The 19507-nt window shown below is 30.2% G+C and overlaps 1 protein-coding gene across 1 annotated transcript in view; it reads left to right on the top strand.

Annotated features, from left to right (window-relative positions):
- The window catches only part of LOC106873965 (transmembrane 9 superfamily member 1), a 59541-nt gene that overhangs the window by 17891 nt on the left and 22143 nt on the right, over positions 1–19507 (top strand). Inside the window, exon 4 of the mRNA XM_014921513.2 lies at positions 18149–18267. Within this exon, the coding sequence (XP_014776999.1) occupies positions 18149–18267 (119 nt within the window). The remainder of the gene's footprint in view (positions 1–18148; positions 18268–19507) is intronic.

The following is a 19507-nucleotide window of genomic DNA, read 5'->3' as shown; positions in this document are numbered from 1 at the left end:
CATGCATCCTTATTTTTCCAACCATTATATACAGGAATTACCATTGAACTTCAAAAGCTCAAAGACAATATAATGTATTGGTATTTTTATTTTTTTATATATTATTTTTTTTATATATTATTTTCTTCATTTTGTACTTCTTTGTAAAAAACATTTTCATTCTCCTTCTTCTTGAAAATTTGCTTCACAATGAAAGCCTGTTAGAAATCTTTATTAAAATATGCTTCCAGTTTAGCATTCTGCCTTATTTTTCATTTTCCTATTATTTCTCCACGTGCGGTTAACACAACCCCACTATTTACTGACTTATATATATATATATATGTATGTATATATATGTATTCAATTACACTAGAAAATGCAGTTGATAAATGTTGACAGTCTGATTTTTCTTTCTATGCTTCAATATTTTAATTAGTATAATTAAAAACCCAGCTGTTTATGATATTTTTCAATCTATCTTAATACATTACAATATTCACAAAGAAAGGACAGTAAAAGCCTTTTCTCTTGATGTTTTGTGAGAGCTTATTTTTTAACTTAGCCACTGTATTTGCTTTAGGCATTAAGATCATCAATATTTACTCATTTAATTTAAAAGATGTTTTCCTACTAATGCTTATTATTAGCACTTGACTTTATTTATCAGCATCAGTTGAGTCACATTTTCAATGTGAGAAATAGTAAGTAAAGAATTTTGGAGATTTTTTAAATTTTTTACTCAGTTGTACTTCTTATCTCAAAATGGTGGCTTTGTTTCATAAATCTTACACAATATATTTCCTTGGTTACTAATACTTGATTATTTCTAACTTCTTTCTTGTAAGTCAATGTACATGGATATGTATTGTTGCATATGCATTTTATGAGCTATTAGTTATTGTCACCACTGTGACACTCTCTATCTCTATTCACTATATTTTAACAAAGTAAGTAAATATATTAGTATTTTACACCTTTCTTGATAAGGCAAAATGGTAGGTTTTGCATCTGAATGAAGAAGTAAATAGAAAACAAATAAACATTTGTATAATATCTCTAAATGAGCAATATTTTAAACAAATTCAGATTTTTGTTTTTTCTGTGATGCCTATATTACTTAGGGTTGGAGATCATGAATGCATGCATCATCTCTCTCTGACCATGGTTGCACATTCAGCCAGAGAACTTCTGGTCTATTCTTTGATGTTATCCAGCTCGGTGACTTCTTGGTCACCCGCTTCCTCACTTCAGTATGTGGGTGCTGAGGTTCTGGGCCTTGATGACCTGCCCAAAATACTGCAGTTTTCTCTTCCTGACAGTTGCCAAAAATTCTCTTCCTAGTCCCATTTCTTCAAGTTTGTTCCATATCCTCAAATGACTCATTTGTTTGATGGTCAGTCGTACTAATCCTCAATACACTTCAATAGTACATTATTTCAAATGATTTTAGTCTGGCAGTGTTGTTTGCTTGTCCAACTTTCAGATAATTCTGTCAAATGTAATATTTATTTATTCACATTGTTTTGAATTAAACATGTATTATCTTGCAGCTTTGAGATTTGGATGATGTAACTAGTTTTTGTTTTTCTAGAATTGTATTGTAGAGTATGTGTGGTAGGCCAGATCTGGCTGATTTGAACATAAAACTGGTAGAATATTTTGGCCAGATATGGCCAGTTTAAATGCTAAAGGGTTAGTTTGATGCTCTTGTTCAAAGCTCTGTTTTTCTAGATTGTATCAGGTGATTTTTTTTAGGCTGATCTTGCTGCCTACATCTCCTGATTTTTCTAAGATGGCACATAAATACTTAATCTTGGTGACCTGTATAATTTCAGAATTTGAATATTTATAAAACTATTTAAAGACATGTTTTGATATGTGAACATAAGAAATTTGATTTTAAAAATATACGATGAAATTTATTGAAATATGGCCTTTATCTAATTCTATTTTGGAAGTTATATGCATATAGATATGTATATATAAATACATACATAAATATATGCACGCACACACACACGTGTGTGTTTATCTTTGTATGTATATCTGAATATATATGTGTTTGTGCATATATATACACATGTGTGTGTATATGTATATATACATACACACATGTGCATATATATATATATATATATATATATACAATATGTGCATGTGTATTTATATATATATATATATATATATATATATATATATATATATATATATATGCACTTACACACACATTCATATATGTATATATATATGTGTGTATATAAATATACGTATATGTATATAAACATTTATGTACACTGACACATATACACATATATCTTTTATTTTTTCAGTACTTCAATTGCAGCCATGCTGAGGTTTCCTTAAGGAAGTTTTAATCAAACAAATCAGCCTTAGTACATTTTTTATTTTTAGTCAGACATTTATTTTACCAACATTTTTTGATGCATCGCTATCTTAGAGATGTAAACAAACAAACTCCTGTTGTCAAGCAGCGGTGTGGGACAAACACAAGGACACATACATATATATGTATGTGTGTGTACACACATACACACACAATCTTACTTCCACTGTTCCCATGTACCAAGTTCACTCACAAGGCATTGGTTAGTCTGAGGTTATAGTCAAAGACACTTGCCCAAGATGCCTCATTATGGGGCTAAACCAATAACCATGTGATTGCACAGTGAGCTTCTTAACTGTAAAGCCATACCTGCACCTTTTATACACACACACACACACACACACACACGTATACATACATATATATATATGTATACATATATGTGTGTGTGTGTGCATATATACACACATGCATGCACACACACATTTGCACTTGTATGTACACACTTACACACACACATCTATATATTCTAATATGAGCTGAAACCCACTCCTAGTATATCTAGTCTGCCTCAAAACTTCTCTTATAGCCATCAATTGTAATCACATTTTCACTGACAAGTTATTATTGGGAAGGCCTTTCAACAATTTATCCATAAATAAATGAAATTGCAGTGTCAATTAGTGTATTCCACAGAGAAAAAAATATGAAAAACTATATTTAAAAATGTAATAGTATATCTGCTATTATCATTGATGAGAAACCTTTTAATTTACTACTCATTAGTTTTATTGCAAATCTTGGCCCTAGATCATGTTAATGAAAAGTATATACTAATTTAAGATTATGATAAACTAACATTTTAATCTAATGTATACTATGTAATATAGATATCAGATATTGATATTTTATTTATTTGTTTATTTACTTTGAAATATTATCACCATGGAAAATTCATTGTTCTGATTGTTATTTAAAGACTAGTTATTATTGCACTGAAGTAAGATAATATCAAAACAATAAATAGACATTCTATCTTAACTTATTTATGAATATTTCTCTACTTACCCATAAAGCAGAATGAAGAAAAATATATATGTAAATTTTCATTCATTTAAATTCTTTGAAATCAGGACTAAGTAACTATTTAAAAGTTCAACAAAACAACATCAAATAATTACTTTCCATAATAACATGAACAAAGAAATCTATATAATATTTGTATTATTGACAAGTATATAAATAGATATGCTCTTCTTAATCACTAAAAACTTTTATTGCTATCTCTGTCAAGTTTTTCTTGACATATTTATTGCAAATCATCAGCCAAATCAAATCATATATAAAATTTGTAATGTACATCACAGTTGTCAGAAAGCTGGAAATGCTTAGAAATAATAATCTGCTTTGTAAATGATCAATACTTTCCTTGTTATAAAGCCAAGTAAAGTGAACCATTTCTAACAGCATGCATTGGACAATGTTTTTATGTCAGTCTTGCTAAAGTGACATCTTATACATAGGCTTCTGCTTCTCAAGTAGCTATAAACTTACCTTGTCTCATATGGTAGCAGAGTAGCAGTAAACAATGAAGTTATTCTAGAAAGGGAGCTTTATTGAACCTTTACAAACATAACAACCACTTAACCTGTCAGTTGAACATAAGAAACTTTCCAAAATATATTTGAAAATGCAAATGAATGAGAACGATAAAAAAAGAATAGATAAAAAGTAACTATCATATGAATTATGAAGAATCATATTGAAGAGTAACATATACATATACATTAAAGATGAAAATATAAGAAGTGTTGTGACGACTTGACTATTGTTGATTTTTTTCATATAAGATCTATGAAAGGAGAATTGTAAAAAAAGTTGTATAAAACTTTTAAGTAACTGATACAGATGAGGGTTTATATATATTATTGACAGCTTGCTGCCTTTACTTTTTGTTGTCATATACTTTTACATGCACACAGTTGTTTATATATGTGAATTCAATTAACTACTGCTATTATCTTAGTTTACTCACTTCATGCAGACAGGAGATGCCTATACATATTTAGCAATAGAATTAAAAATTCTTTACTGAATGTATATGTTGAATCACATCAAAAATATTTTCTTTCTAAAACTTTTAATAATGATGATAAGTTTATTCATATGTAAAAATTTAATTTCATACTTTGAGGTTTTCAGTTTTAATTATCTTTTTCTCCTTTGTTTTCATGAATGTTAATTTAGAATTTGTATCCCACTGCTGCAAAACTAAGTAGTATTATCTCAACTGTTTTCATATTTAATTTAAAATAAAATGTGCGTATACAGTTATATATTCATTTGCATTATGTCTATCAAGTTACATGAAGTGCAAAAACAAGACAAAAGGCATAAAGTAAATAACCAATTAGCATATACTGAAGCTGCAGTAGCATAAGGCTATACACCTGAAATCTTCCAAGCAGTGAAAAACAGCATTATATTTAAAACAACATCATCAATGATAAAAATAACCATGAAACATTTGATCATGAAATGATAGAAAAGCTACAGGAAAACCACTTTCAATTTCAGTAACATCTGACTGACCATGCCAACTCGATAACAGAGTAATGGTACCCTGCATAATTCAGAATGATAGGCTGGAGTTTATAAAACCTACTCCTAAGACATATATACTTATTGTCTAAAAGATTTTGTCTTCAGAAACAATGAATCTGAAATAACAGATGTTAACATTCCAAATCATACACATGCCTCTCAATTCTTGTTTCACAACCCTTGCAACAGTCGTTGTTTGAGTCTTCATTACATTGATGTGTAAAGCTAGTAATGGTGTGATAGTACCTCTTTTAAATAACACTTGAAGCCACTGGGAATAGCACAGAAATACTATTTTATTCTCTTATTGGTTTCAGTTATTGGACTGTAGCCATACTAGAGCACTGACTTCAAGTGTTTTAGTAATTTAAAACAGTCTTGTAAAGGACATGTATCAAAGTCAACCTGGGTGCGAAGAGATGGATTTTTATGTAAGAAAATTCCACAAAGTATTTATGTGCACTCTTCCTCCCCTCTTCCCATTGACACACACACACACACACACACACACACACACACACACACACACAGAGTTATGCATAGTTTTTGTCTACATAATTTCACTGAGGTTATGGTAGTGGATACTTGTTTAATGTTTTACGCAGTAGGATCAGACCCAGGATAATGTAAGAAAGGAATCCTCTCAACCACACAGTCTTACACACACAAGCACATGTAATTTATTGAGGTAGTGTAACAGGCTACCAGATCAGTGTAAATAAACTATCACAAGTAGGCCAATGGTTGAGGAAGACTTAAAAAATGACAGATGTTCAAAATGAAAATAGTAAGAGCACCTGTGAAATTCTTTCAGGTGCATAGAATGCTCCATGAAGGTCGTTCGTGAATTGTTTTACTAAAGTGACCTAATTCACAATGGAAGGAGGTACTCAGAAAATTCAGGTGCTAAATAGAAGTTTAGAGAGCTATATATTACACATGGTGATGACAAGGGTTTCACCTCTCCAAGTGAGGGATAGATTGTAAATATGCCTGTGTTTGAAATGTTAGCAAAGCATTGAACATTTAATGTAAATGAAAGGTGACAACTGGAGAAAAATGAGGTCAGCATACTCTGCTCAGTGCATAGTGTTAGTATGAGTGAACAATGGTGCAAAAATGAGTAGAGACTAAAATTTGCTACAAGTGGAAGCTGATGTAGTATGTAAGAGTGGAGAATGTGCTCGTATGGACATGTTATGTGTATGGAGGATAATAGTTGGGTCAAGAAATGTCAGGATATCTTAGTAGAAGGAAACTGCCACAAATTGAGGAAAACGAGAAAAATTAGAGAAGCTAATCTCAGGATGTTGAACCTCACAAAGGAGATGTGAAGTAACAGCAACATATGGCAAGATGCTGTGCTGGAGAAGACTATCTAATCCATGCCAGCATGGAGAAATGGAAAATCACTTGTAAAATTATATAAGGCAAATCTATATGCACATGTGTCTTGCCATTGACATGACAACCTTTTTATTGTGTCTGCCGCAAAATGCATCCAGTACACTCTGTAAGGTGGTTAGAGATAAGAAGGGTATCTAGCCATAGAAACCAAGCCCAAAAGAAACACATGAGTGCCAGTCTATAAGAGTAGTGACTCCCAAAAGAACTGACTTGGCATATAATAACCCATCCAATCCATAAAAATCACTGGAAGTGGACAACAATCTCATCGTTAAATATTGATTATATAAATACACACATCTATCCAACCTGTGACAGTATGGAACATGAACATTAAATAGGAAAACATTGACACTGACTTCATAGTCTTACAAATGGTCAGATAGTTTAACTGAGGTACAACTGACAAAACTTTGAAGTCATTATCAACTTTTTCCTTTTAAAAATAAATGTGAATCTCACATGTATTGAATGATGCATCAGGAAAACAATCATTACTATATTTATGTGAATATGTATGTGTATATATATGTAAGTTTTGTAGGACAAACAATAAATAAAACGCAAAATATAAGTATATATGTTTTCCATTTTTAATTTTTAGAAGTTACAAACTGAATCAAGGGCTGGGAGTTTCATGCATGGCACTCATCAAAATGACTTCAAATTTGGGAAGCTACATTTGTATATGCAGGCAAACTGTCCTGTCTCTTTGATACCCTCTCATCTCTCTAATATCTCTATTATTCATCTCTCTGTCACAAATCCCTCTTATCACTTACCTTTCTGCCACTCTCTCTTTTTCACTTTCACTGTACTATGCTGCCTTTATGAATGTCTCCTCTTCATTGTACCATGATTCAAGTATATTTATAGATGCCACTAGACCTATTTGATTCATTCTCTTTGATCGAACATTCAGCCCCACTCTCTCTCTCTCACTGCTTCACACATATACACACATATGCACACATGCACATCACACTCTTATTCAGTAATTACTAACCTGTGTTAGGTTGTGCATTCTTTTATGGGATAAGCCTCAGTATTTACAACTATCTGTTTATCTCACTTCCTGATGAGGAAAAAGTCTTTCTGACTTTTATGTTCACCATATTGGAATGTGATTAAGTGGCTGGTTGTTTTCCTGGTGTTGATTCAGTTGCATCTCAGAGCTCTATAAGCCTTTCCTTATTCATAGAACCACATCCAATATCCATCACCTTTCATAGCAAATGCACAGAATAAATAAATATATATCATTCCTCATTTCCTTTGTTGTTGGTGTCTTATTCTGCTAGAATGTAGGATAATGCTTCTTGTGCCCTTACGGTGAATTTGCATTATCTTCCTCTCTCTTTCAACTACATTATTTGACAGTATTTATAGTGCTGTCTGTTGTTTTTAGCCATAACTTCCTTTCCAGTGCTAGGGCTGTTACAAATGTCCTTCATGAACAGCATTAAATTAAACATTAACCAAAAGGGAAAATTGCAATTCACAGATACATATTCAACCTTATGTGATATTCAATCCTTTAATGAAAGATCTCCAGAATGTTCATATTACTGCATTAACTATGAATAAGCTAGCATTATTTATTTGTATTTTTCTTAAATTATTAAAAGACGAAAAATAATTTAGATAACTATAGATTTACTATTTTTTTAATTTTTAATATAACAGTTTATTGTAGATATTTTACATTAACTCTTATTAATGATTTGTTTTAAAGAATGAACATTAAGTATTAATCTTGAATTAAAACCAATAAAGTTAATGTTTTGAGTAGTTTTACAAATTCTCTTTAATTTATAAACACTTTATTCAGTATCCTGAAATTTTCCAATTATAGTAGTCCTTATTCAATATCACTGTATCCATATTTTAATAATTTTTTTAAAGTTTATTTAGCCTGACTTTTCAAATCATATTTAAGTTGCCAATGAATATTTTATCTGGTTAAATTTTGGCTTTGAATTACCTTCAGAAAAATAAATTATTTATTATAATTTTTTTTTTTTTTTGTATTAAAAAAAAACTATTGCAAGAAAACATTGTTCTTCCAAGATTTTATACAGATTACACTGTAAATTTTATTGGTCATTCAATCCTGTCAAGAATATTTAGGCATTTGTTATTCTTTTCGCAATATACTATTTTTTCTCAGTTATTTACAATTTCTTTTTATCTTTTATAAGAGAAAAAGGGATATTTAGATTTGTTTTGCTTGTAAAGCAATAGGTAATAGGAATCGCATTTTATATGTGTTGATGATATGCAATTCAGGATTCATTCTTTATAATTCTTTATCAAATTTTAGGAATTGTTTCAATCATATTTTTTTTTTTTGTTATTTGTAAAAACTGACATCAATTCATGAATCCTGTAAACATTATGAGATGAGATCTATGATTGGCTTAATGCTTAAGGAAAGCCATATTTTATAAATCATATCATTTTGATGCATACTGATAACTAAAAAATAAATCCAGGACTTAAACATATTTTGTATCCATTGAAACTAAAAGCTATTACTCTATTTATGATGTTATCATTTCCTATCCATGTTGCTAAAGAAAAGCTGGATCACTATTATTCTCCTCTGCTGCTCAATTTCACTGTAAATGGCTAGAACTATTGCAATCATTTGATGTTGGAAAGTAAAAAAAAATTGGATTATTAATTTCATTATAATTTAAATATCAGCTACATTATTGGAAGTAAATTATGTGAGATTTTATGCATTGATTCAACTGATAATATGTTACTGTAAGAAATATTTGCTGATTAGATGTCTGATTAAATTCTCATGGATTCATCCAACTAGAAAGTATTCTTGAATGTTTGAACAATTATATGAGAAGTAGAAGCAGTCCTTGAGTATTACTTAAATTTAAAATCTTGAAATGTTTAGCTGATCATATCAATTTTTATATATATGAGTTTGACTCAGTTTAAGAAAAAACATCTGCCTGATAAGAAATGACAAAAGAATTACATCAGAGGAAACAAAAATTAAGTGGAAACAGTGTCTCCATATCAAATTGTCAAAACTGTATATAACTTATGGCTCTGCAGGATAATCTTTTCATTAATACTTTCTAAATGTTGTAAAACAAACTATTTACAATTATGAATAACTGAATAATTCAGATTAGTTTGGCACTGAAATATTAGAATACATTGAAAGCTAATTTGGTTAGACTTTTGTTTCTATATCACTTTCCTTAAGTTATGTTAAATGTAATACAGATGGCCTAAGAAATCAGTAATAATGGAAGGGACAATGACTATACAGGGACATTATATTTAAAATTAGATTGTCTTTGCAAACAAAAACTAGAGTAGCTGCTAAAGGTAGAATGTTATCAAATGATGTACAGGAAATTTTTTTAAATCCATTTGAAAAGCAACACAAATGAAACAATCCTGATTTAATAGAAGTCATTTTTGTTTAATACATAGGTTCAGGAATAGACACAGGGCCTATAGCTTTTGCATGCTGAAGTTGACTGAATGGAAAATGTAGGTTGGGAAGGATTTCAGAAGATTTTAGATCAGGAGAAATATTGAAAGAAGTGTTTAGTATCAGTTTAGAAAATGAAATATTGTAGCATTCCTAACTTTTCTACCATTGGGTACCCTTGACAAATCAACAAATAAATAAATGTGATGAAATAAATATTACTATTACACCATGCCTTTCTTGGGGTTATTTAAACTTATTTTAGTATATTCATTTTAACTAAATAGAAATTAGCTTTGTTCTTTTCTCACTGAAGATGGAATTAGACTTTCCATTCAATCCCTAATTCGACATCAATTTAAATATATCATATCATTAATAATTTTGTGTTGAACCTAGACATTTTTAAACCCTTCTTTACCATATCTCTGTTAAAATACACTTAATTTGTGTCAAATGATTTTCAAACTGTGAAGAATTTGATAAAATAACTCAATATTAATCTAGTATTTGGAACATAAATTAACATGAAATTTTGATGGAGAATTTATAATTTAGATCTCATTAAAAGCAAAAATTTGTATTATAGAACAAAGAGTAGTTTCAGACAGGTTGATATTAAAAGAGATAAAGCTGTGAATGACTTTGTGGGAAGTGGAGTTCTAAAATATTTACCAAGGAAAGAATTTTAGTTTGCTAGCAATACATTCTATAAGGAAAACAAGAATATCCCATTTCCTTTCCCTTGTAAATCAGTGACTTATTGTTATGTAAAGTCATATATAGCAAAGTATGAGCAACTATGTATAACCCAGAGGTACACAAACCTGTGCACAATAATTCAGTAGAACAATGTAGTGAAGTATTTTGACTTAATAGGTGTGATGATAATGATGATGGTGTCTTTATTTACTTCAAGGGCAACAGAACATAACACTGCATTATTATACAATTATGAAGCACATGAAACTTTTACTGCATGATTATTTGCTCATTTTACTTCCTTTTGTGCCACATCAGACAAGGAAGATTTGGAATTTTATCAGTAGAACCAAAATGTATTTATAATAGCAGAAAGTAAATAATCTGCTATTAAGGCTGCACATTATTTTGATTTGGCAGCTATATATATATGAAACAGCTTTACTACTAGGGTTTTGTAGCATTTAACTCCATTGAAGATTCTTGCTGTTTTTTTCTCTCTTTTTTTAGGTTTGATTTCTCTTCTATATTTATTGTCAATTAGTTCTTCATGCTTACAGAGTATTTTTGTAGATTCCACTCATTTTGCTACTATACTTCCTATTGTTTGATGCTAGTTTAAAATCTTTCTTTCAAATAACTAATTGCACATACTGCACAACTTATTACAGCTTACTTTTTTTACTTTCATTTGTTTTCTTGGTAAAAACATTCTGAACAAATTAGAGTTTGTTTTGTTTTTATCATTTTTGCTGTATTTTTTTTTTTTTCTTTAGTTTGTATTCATTTAGAATAATTGATTTGCATTGTCACTACTCCTTGGCCAGCCAAGTTCAAACACACAAGTAATCAAGTGATTTTTAATGAAACCACATAAAAGAGAGTACCATACATCCTTGATAAGAATCTGAAAGAAAGCAAAGCTGAGTTTGTTAGTCAAATATATGGAAGAAACTGAGAGCTTATTAATAAGATTAAAAGCACTTGAGAAACATTAATATTTCATAAGAAATATACATAATTATCTACATAACGAATTCTTCATTCTCATAAAATGTATTAAGTTGTTATTTATGTAATGTTAGAATTTTGAATGTTTGGGCTACATTGTTACAAAAAAACTACATGTTCCATATGCTAAGCATACATGTTTCACATGTTAAATGAGTATACTGAAATACTACAGAAAACATTTTGTTGCTTTTAATGACTTCTCTAAATGTTTTATCATGTCTGAATTTTTCTTCAAATTCACACAATTAAAATAAATCTTTTAAACTTCCTACTACTAAATTTATAATGGACATTTGTCCGTTATAAATTTACGTAAAAAAATTTTGTTGTACTTCAAACACTTATCTTATATATAAAATAGACCTCTGTGTGTTCACTTTTCACGCGAAAACGGCTGCACAAATTGGTTCCATACTTGGGGTGCATGAATAATTTAACTTGAGATACAATAATATGGTCTTCATTTATTTTTATATTAAAAATAAATAATATTGCTTTATATAAGATTAACTTCTTTAAAAGGGTTTTTCAATGTCAACTTCTGGTACTAACGTAACAACTGTGACTAGCCAGACGTAGCAACTCCTCTTCCTTATTCTCTCTCTCTCTCTCTTCCTTCCTCACTCTGTCAATAACTCAACTTCTTTCGATGTTACAAATGTCTATTTTTAATATTTGGGAGGCATGTTCCCTATCTAATTTCTCACTGTACTTCCTCTCTGTCTATTTCTTACTCTATCATTCTCTCTTCATTCTGTCAACCATTCAGTCTAGAGTTTACTGTCGTAACGATTTCTGGTACCAAAAATATTATTACAGTTACTTTCATTGTTCACATTCTTCTGTACCGGTGTATTTGTGTATTTGTAAATAACCTTGCCTAGAAGGAAGGTGTCAGATTTGTCTCCAGTGTCAAGGTCAGCCAAAAGAATGTCTCTGTTGAGGGAAAGAGAGACAGCTGAAAAGAGAGAAGCATGTCAAGAAAGAAACAAACAGATTGCACACTACAGCAGCCAGAGCATCTGAGAATGATGAGACAAGAGTTGCGCATAAAAAAAAAAAACAGTTGTGTACTGGTATTGAACAGAGATATGCACGCCTGATCTCCACTGCAGAAGGAAGAGCAGTTACAACAGCTCAAAGAAGCAACTTCTATGAAGCAGCTTTCAACTATGATCCAGCAGTTAATTATGGAGATGACACTAAAGTTTCCATTGGTGCAATGATAACTGAGTGCATACACTGTAAAGCAAGGAAGTGGCCTGGAGAGACACCTGGGCTGTGCTGCTGCAGTAGAAAGGTTAAACTCCCTGCAATGTCCCAACCTCCAGAGCCGTGAATAATATGTGCATGTAATGTACAGAAGTGTAAAAACCATTGGGTGTTAAAAGTATTACTTTCTGAGAAATACACTAATCTTACACTACAAGCAAAGAGTACTGCATTAAGACTTATGAATTTATAACCCAAGTGAAACCAGGTCCTTCTGCTTGTATATAAGTCAGTTGTTTATGAGACCCGTTTAAATTCATAATTATTTTAGCACTTTAAGACATTCCAGAGTTTATTCTTGTTAGAAATATAGTGATGAAATGGTTGTAATGTTGAATTCTTCCAAAATGGAAAGAATTGTGACAGATCTGCAGTACAGATCCTTCCATATTGCATAGACCTTATCTCATCTGTCAAGCTAAATGTTCTAAAATTTTATATAAATACTCCTCAGTCTTGGTTGGTTTTTACTCTGAGTTCTTTTTACTATTAAATTTCAAAACATTTCCATCCAGCCTGCAATTATATATCTGCACCAATGTATGCATCTTCTTTTATATGTAAGAAGAGTTTTACCTGTCATATGATGGATAAGTTTAGAAGTATACTTTTACCACAGTGGATAATATCAGGAAATATGTTATACATGTAATAATTATAGTTTAACTATTATTAAATTTCTTGATGCTTATACAAAATGATGAAATTAATACTAATATTCAACAGAAAAATATTTATTACCTTAGATTAAATTAAATAAAACTCTTCCCTTAACTGTCATTTACTTATTCTCCTCCTCCTCTTGCCACCAAACCTATGCATGTACTCGTCTTACAACTCTTATACTAACTCTCCCTTTACCTCTTTTTTAACTCTCTTTCTCTCTCTCTCTCTCATGTAAAGCATGACTGGAGAAATCAATGAACCAACATTTATCCCAGCAATTATTATATATAGAGGTAAATGTTGTCCAGCCACTTTCTTTACTATCTAAATAAGTGGTTCATATCCATCTTATTCTTTATAATTGCTGTAAATCCTCCATATTCATTCTTTTCCATTGTAATATAGCCTAATTTAAGTGTGAAATCCTTTGTTGTCAATAAAAATTTAAGTTCTTTTGATTTCATTCAATTTCACTTTGGTCATTAAACTTGCATTTTAATAACAGCACATTATTGCTACTTTCAATAAATCACCCAATCAGAAATCTAATAAATTTTTTCTATAAAAGAATTGATATGAAGCTCAATAGAAGACATGCCAGTTTATAAATTAAAAAAACAGCATAAATACACATTTTGTTCAACTTTAAGGCTCCACGCATATAGCTAAACTGATAACGATGTTATTGCTTTCTTTTTCTTTTTGTTTTAATATCGTTTTTGATAAAGCCTCTGGTCTTGGAATACTTTACTTGGAAAATAGTATTCATCTAATAAAAGAAATGCTTACACAAAGTTATATGCAAACCCTTTTCATAAGTGCCGTATAGAAGAACTGAAAGTATACAAGTTTAGTGCAATAGCACTAGACAACTTTGAATAAAAGATACTTTTAATTCATAGGGTACTAGGATACTGTTCATATGATTATAAGTTCAAATCATTACCACAGCTACTTTGGGTAATCTCTAAGCAAAGTATAGTGATGTATATTCTTTTGTCTTACAAATAGAAAATTGTTCTCCTATTTTAATAGATGAGTTTTTGGTAGTAGGAACAGTAAAGAATCTGCTCCAATAGATCCATTTAAGCATTGCAAAATAGAAAAATAAATGTAAAACAGTAAAAAGATATCTCTTGTTTTATTCTTTAGATTCCTATGTTTTCAACAATAGGGATTCTGATTTCTCAAAGAAAGTACAAGATTTCAACCTTCCCTTTTTCACTTTTCTACTTTAAAAAAAAAAAGTATTCCACCATCCCAGTTTTTCAGGTTACTACACCCCTGCTGTACAACTACCCAGGTATTATTAAACATGGCCTTTCATTTATGCATTCTTGAATGTCTGCTAAACAAGACAACATTTAGAAGGCCTCAACACTGTTGTCTGAGTTAGAAATAAGTTATAAGTTCCCTCAAACTTTTCTTTTCTTTATTTAAACAATTTCAGTGGCTTATAATTTTATCAAAACATTTTCAAAAAAAGTTTGATTCTGAGGAAAAAAATTGTTTTTTGGGAAAAAATGTTTTTCAAAATATATATTTTATAAAATCTCCCTCCTCTAAATTAAATCCTGTTAAACTTTAAATATGTCCCTTTCATTTGTACATGCATAGATGTTACTATAAGATCAAAGAAAAAAATTAATAAACCACTACACAACATTTAGGAGACTTCAGTTTGGTCACTTAACATGCTAGAAATAATAGCCAAATCTTCTTCAAACCAGTCATACCCCCTTCTTTTTTTGTTTATTTTACAGAGATTCTAATTTTTTAAAAGAAAAAAAAACAGGATTGTAAAATTTTAATTATTTGCACCCCATCACCTTTTTTTGTTTAGAAATTATAATTCTAAAAGACTCTTCTTTTTCAAAATTCTTTCCTACTCCATAAATTCTGTTGTATGAAACTTTTTAAGTAGGCTTTCTCATTTGCATGTACTACTATTTTGAACAGATAAAAAAGAAATTTAATAAATGAGAAAAAAAAAAGAGAAAACTTATTTGCCTTACAAAATGTGTTTATGATACTGATATTTTGTGTGAGAGCTTACTGTGTTGATAGTGGTGTTGATGTTGGTAGTGATAGTGTTGGTGGTGGTAGTGATGGTGTTGGTGGTGGTAGTGATGGTGTTGGTGGTGGTAGTGATGGTAATAATGGTGTTATTGATGGGGAATGGCATTGGTGGTTGTAGTTGTCTTGTCTGTGTTAGTGATAGTGGTGGTGGTAGTGGTAGTGTTGATGGTTGCGGTGTTATTCTTGTTATTGGCAATGCTGGTGATAATGGTTTTGGTGATGGTGGGTCCAATCTACCCTTCTAAAACACTGAAACTACAGTTTAGATTATGCAATACAATTCATCAACAACACCACCATCATCACCAAAAATTTTTCAAAGTCGAAAAAAAAAACTTGGAGGATAAGTGAAATTGAAATTTTAAAATGTTGTCTTTTTGGCAAAATCAAAATCTTCATGATGAAAACATAGGAATTTTAGAGAAATTATTTTAAAAACAAAAGGTAGGTGAGGTTTGAGGGAAATTTGGTTGTCATTTCTAGCATGTTTAGTGACCATATTGAGGCATCTTAACTGTCATATTATGGTTTGACAATCATCTATGCATATGCAAAATAAATAAGCATTTAAAAATATTCATATTTTTGCTGTGACAGATGGGTGTGGCTATTCCAAAAGCTTAGAAGATGGGCTGGGAAATCATTTTTTTTTTTTTAAATGGAATTTTGAAAAATCTTTCCTTCATAATCTCCATATTTTTCTTTGGAGAATTAAAAGGAGGTTCTGGATAAAGCAAAAACAAAAGAAATGTGAGAGAACTTTAAAATTTTGAAATACTTTTTGTTTTCCTTGGCAAAATTGGAATTTGTTTAAAAAAACATGAATCTGAAGAAAAAGAAAAACAGAAAGAAGTGGGTATATATTCAGCATATCCGCCAAAATAGTAAGAATGACTACAAATGTATCACAGCCCCTACGGTCATTATCTAACATAAAATAAACAAATTATCCCATTCATGTGCCAGATTGAGTGTAAAAAGATGGCTCAATATCCCAACCTTGCTTGATTCTGATAATTCATTGGCCATTTGTTTACTCTGAAACTTCTGTGTTGAAAATTTTTTAAATCTTCCTTCTTATTTCCTGTGGTTTAAATCATCTCATGTATCTATCCTGCTTGTTAGTAGGTACAATTGTTCAAGCTATTTAAAAGGATATGATATTTAAATGTTTATATGAAAAATATTTAAATAGTACATGAAATACATTTACAAGCAAACTTATATAGAAAAGCATTGATAAAAAAAACAACTTTTTACTCATATTATAAAGACTAAAATATTTAAAATTTTAACTGAAATAATGCAAAACATATTTGACATTTAATCTTTTAGTGAACTGGGGATTAACTTAAAATTTATAAACCAGGCATTTCTATTGTGATTTCTATTGGCATTACCTCTGTTTGCCTTCTTTTCTTCATTGTTTGACCATTTTGAAGTAAACTACTGACATGTCTACTTGCTGTTTGCATTATGTTACTCTGTATTATAAGTGCAGGATTACAGTTAATGGCTATCCACCTGATGATAGGTGGCTCATATTAATGCCTGCTAGCCAACTACTTACCATTTCTAGTTCAATGTCTTCCACTTACACTAACATGATGATCAGTAGGCTGTCAGTAAGATATCAGCTGCCAGTCATGTAGGAAATATTAAGATTCTTACTGCTGTTTCTTGCTTCTTTTTCAATTACTTTACTTCTATTTGCTAGAAGTCACCACAGTATTGTCTAATAAGAAACATTGATTCTGCTTGGTATTTCCCTCTGGTACTGACATTTAGGACTCAGTGTATGGGAGATAAAAGGATGTAAGGACATACTGAAAGCATGATAGTGATAGAATATTGAGAATATTAAGCTGAAAATTATGCTTATAGTAGCACTGTTCCTGATTAGTAACAACAGGATTTAAGAATACAGTGTGAAAACAAAGTGATGTCAGTTTATATAAATTGGTGTGTCTTTCAGTCAGGTGAAAGTTTTCAAAGATATTAAAGTATGCTTTAATTATTTATTTACTTATTTATTTCAGATTTTATTTTTCAGACTTTATTTCTCTTTAATTTCTTTAATATGGTTAAACTTTTCCACCTCCCATTTACATTCAAACTAGAGTATAAACATCTTTTCATGTAGATATGTGTGTGTGTGTGTGTGTGTGTGTGTGTGTGTGTGTGTGCATGCATTCCTGTGTCAATATATGTGTATGTACACACGCACATAATTTTAGAGAGAGGTTTAGATTTAAAGGCAACAACAAAAAATCATATTTAGAAAAGCATTGTATTTCTGTGTATCCAAAAGAAAATTGTGAGAAGGGTTCATATTATATTCTGAGTTTCATTTGGTTAGAATCTACAGTTGCTTAGTCACAGAGTACATTTAGAAAGATAGACCAAACAAGAGTTTGTTTATATATATTTAGTTATATCATCTTACATATATAGAGAAATAGAAGCTATTATCTTTAGTTGAAAATCTGTAGTAAAAAAATCTTTAGGAAAACAACACAAGTTATTAGTTGTTCCATTTCTGAAACAATATCTTATAACATTTCAATCATGGTCATATTGTTGTATTTAATTTATCACTTTTGTTTCAGATGAAATTCCTGTTAGAGGTTTTATAGGGCATCTCGAAGAAGGAGGCTTTCTACCACACCATCATAAAATATACTTATGGGCTCATTTGCACTTCAATATAGAATACAATGGGAATCAGGTGAGTTTTGTTTTCTTAGATAACAGAATTTTATCATGTTAGCAACAAAATTACATTTAAAGTAGTTACTTTACATAGCAGCATTTGCATCCTCTGATAGATAGTGAAAGTACAAATGCCCAACATTAACTGTTTGACAGAAGTTTTATAATTCTTTTCAGTTTCCTACAGACTAAATAATTTTTTATTCCCTGAGGACAGTTTATAGTAAACAAAAGCTAGACCAGAAAATGCTTTTGCTCTCAGTAGTTCCCAAATTTATGCAAAATAAGAAAACTATTAAAGTATTGCACTCCACACATAAACTATATCCCAAAATAGCAAAGTTCCTCTTCTACCAAAGTGTTCCTTTGAACAACTGAATTTGTATCTAATCCAATTTGATATAGTTAAACCTAAAAATCATTTCATATGCCTGTGTCACTTATGTTACATTCTCCCAAATTTTGTCAATTTACCTTTAAACTCTTATGAAATACTTTGTGTAACCTTACTCAAAACTGCACTCATGTTTTCACTCCAAGTGTTATTGTGGAACAGTTATTGACTCTAGAATTGTTGAGGTATCTATGTTACCTTTCATATTAATATCTGTGTCTATTCTAACCCTGACAACCATCATACCACTTATTAATGTGCCATACTACTGTATATGACAATTCAGAGATTCTCTTTCTATCAGATGAATGTTAACTCCATTGTTAAGTTTGGAAAGTCACATGTTCTTCTGTCTTTCCTAGGCTGACTAAATAAAAATGAAATACACTTCCTATTATTTTTGTTTCTTTGAATGCATAAAAAAAGTACCTACACTGTTTTTTTTTTGTTTTTTTAATTAATGTTTTTTACACCAAAATTTTTGTTTTCTCTTTTCACTGAAAGTCTGAAGAAATAATAAATTTAACACATTCTAAAAGGTGGAAAGCATATGATTGATAAACTCAGTCATAAGAGAGCAGAAAGACTTATATAGCTGGGGGTAATGAAAGAAACTTTTATTTTTAAACTAAGAAATGGGAAAGTACCAATGTATTACCATAAAACATGTCCTATGTAACCTTTATAGTGACAAAAGGAAATGGGTATTGTTAACTGCACCTTGTAATAATCAGTTGTTAAATGTTTTATGTTATTATACAATAAATTAAAGAATTGATATTGATGATGTATTTCACAATTTCATCTGAAATATTGAAATTCCTAAATTCAATTCACTTGGCTTTTTTTTTTTTTTTTTTTT

The sequence above is a fragment of the Octopus bimaculoides genome, chromosome 10 (genome assembly GCF_001194135.2).
Source record: "Octopus bimaculoides isolate UCB-OBI-ISO-001 chromosome 10, ASM119413v2, whole genome shotgun sequence".
In the NCBI taxonomy this organism is placed as follows: domain Eukaryota; kingdom Metazoa; phylum Mollusca; class Cephalopoda; order Octopoda; family Octopodidae; genus Octopus; species Octopus bimaculoides.
This window is presented reverse-complemented; position numbering and strand designations above follow the sequence as displayed.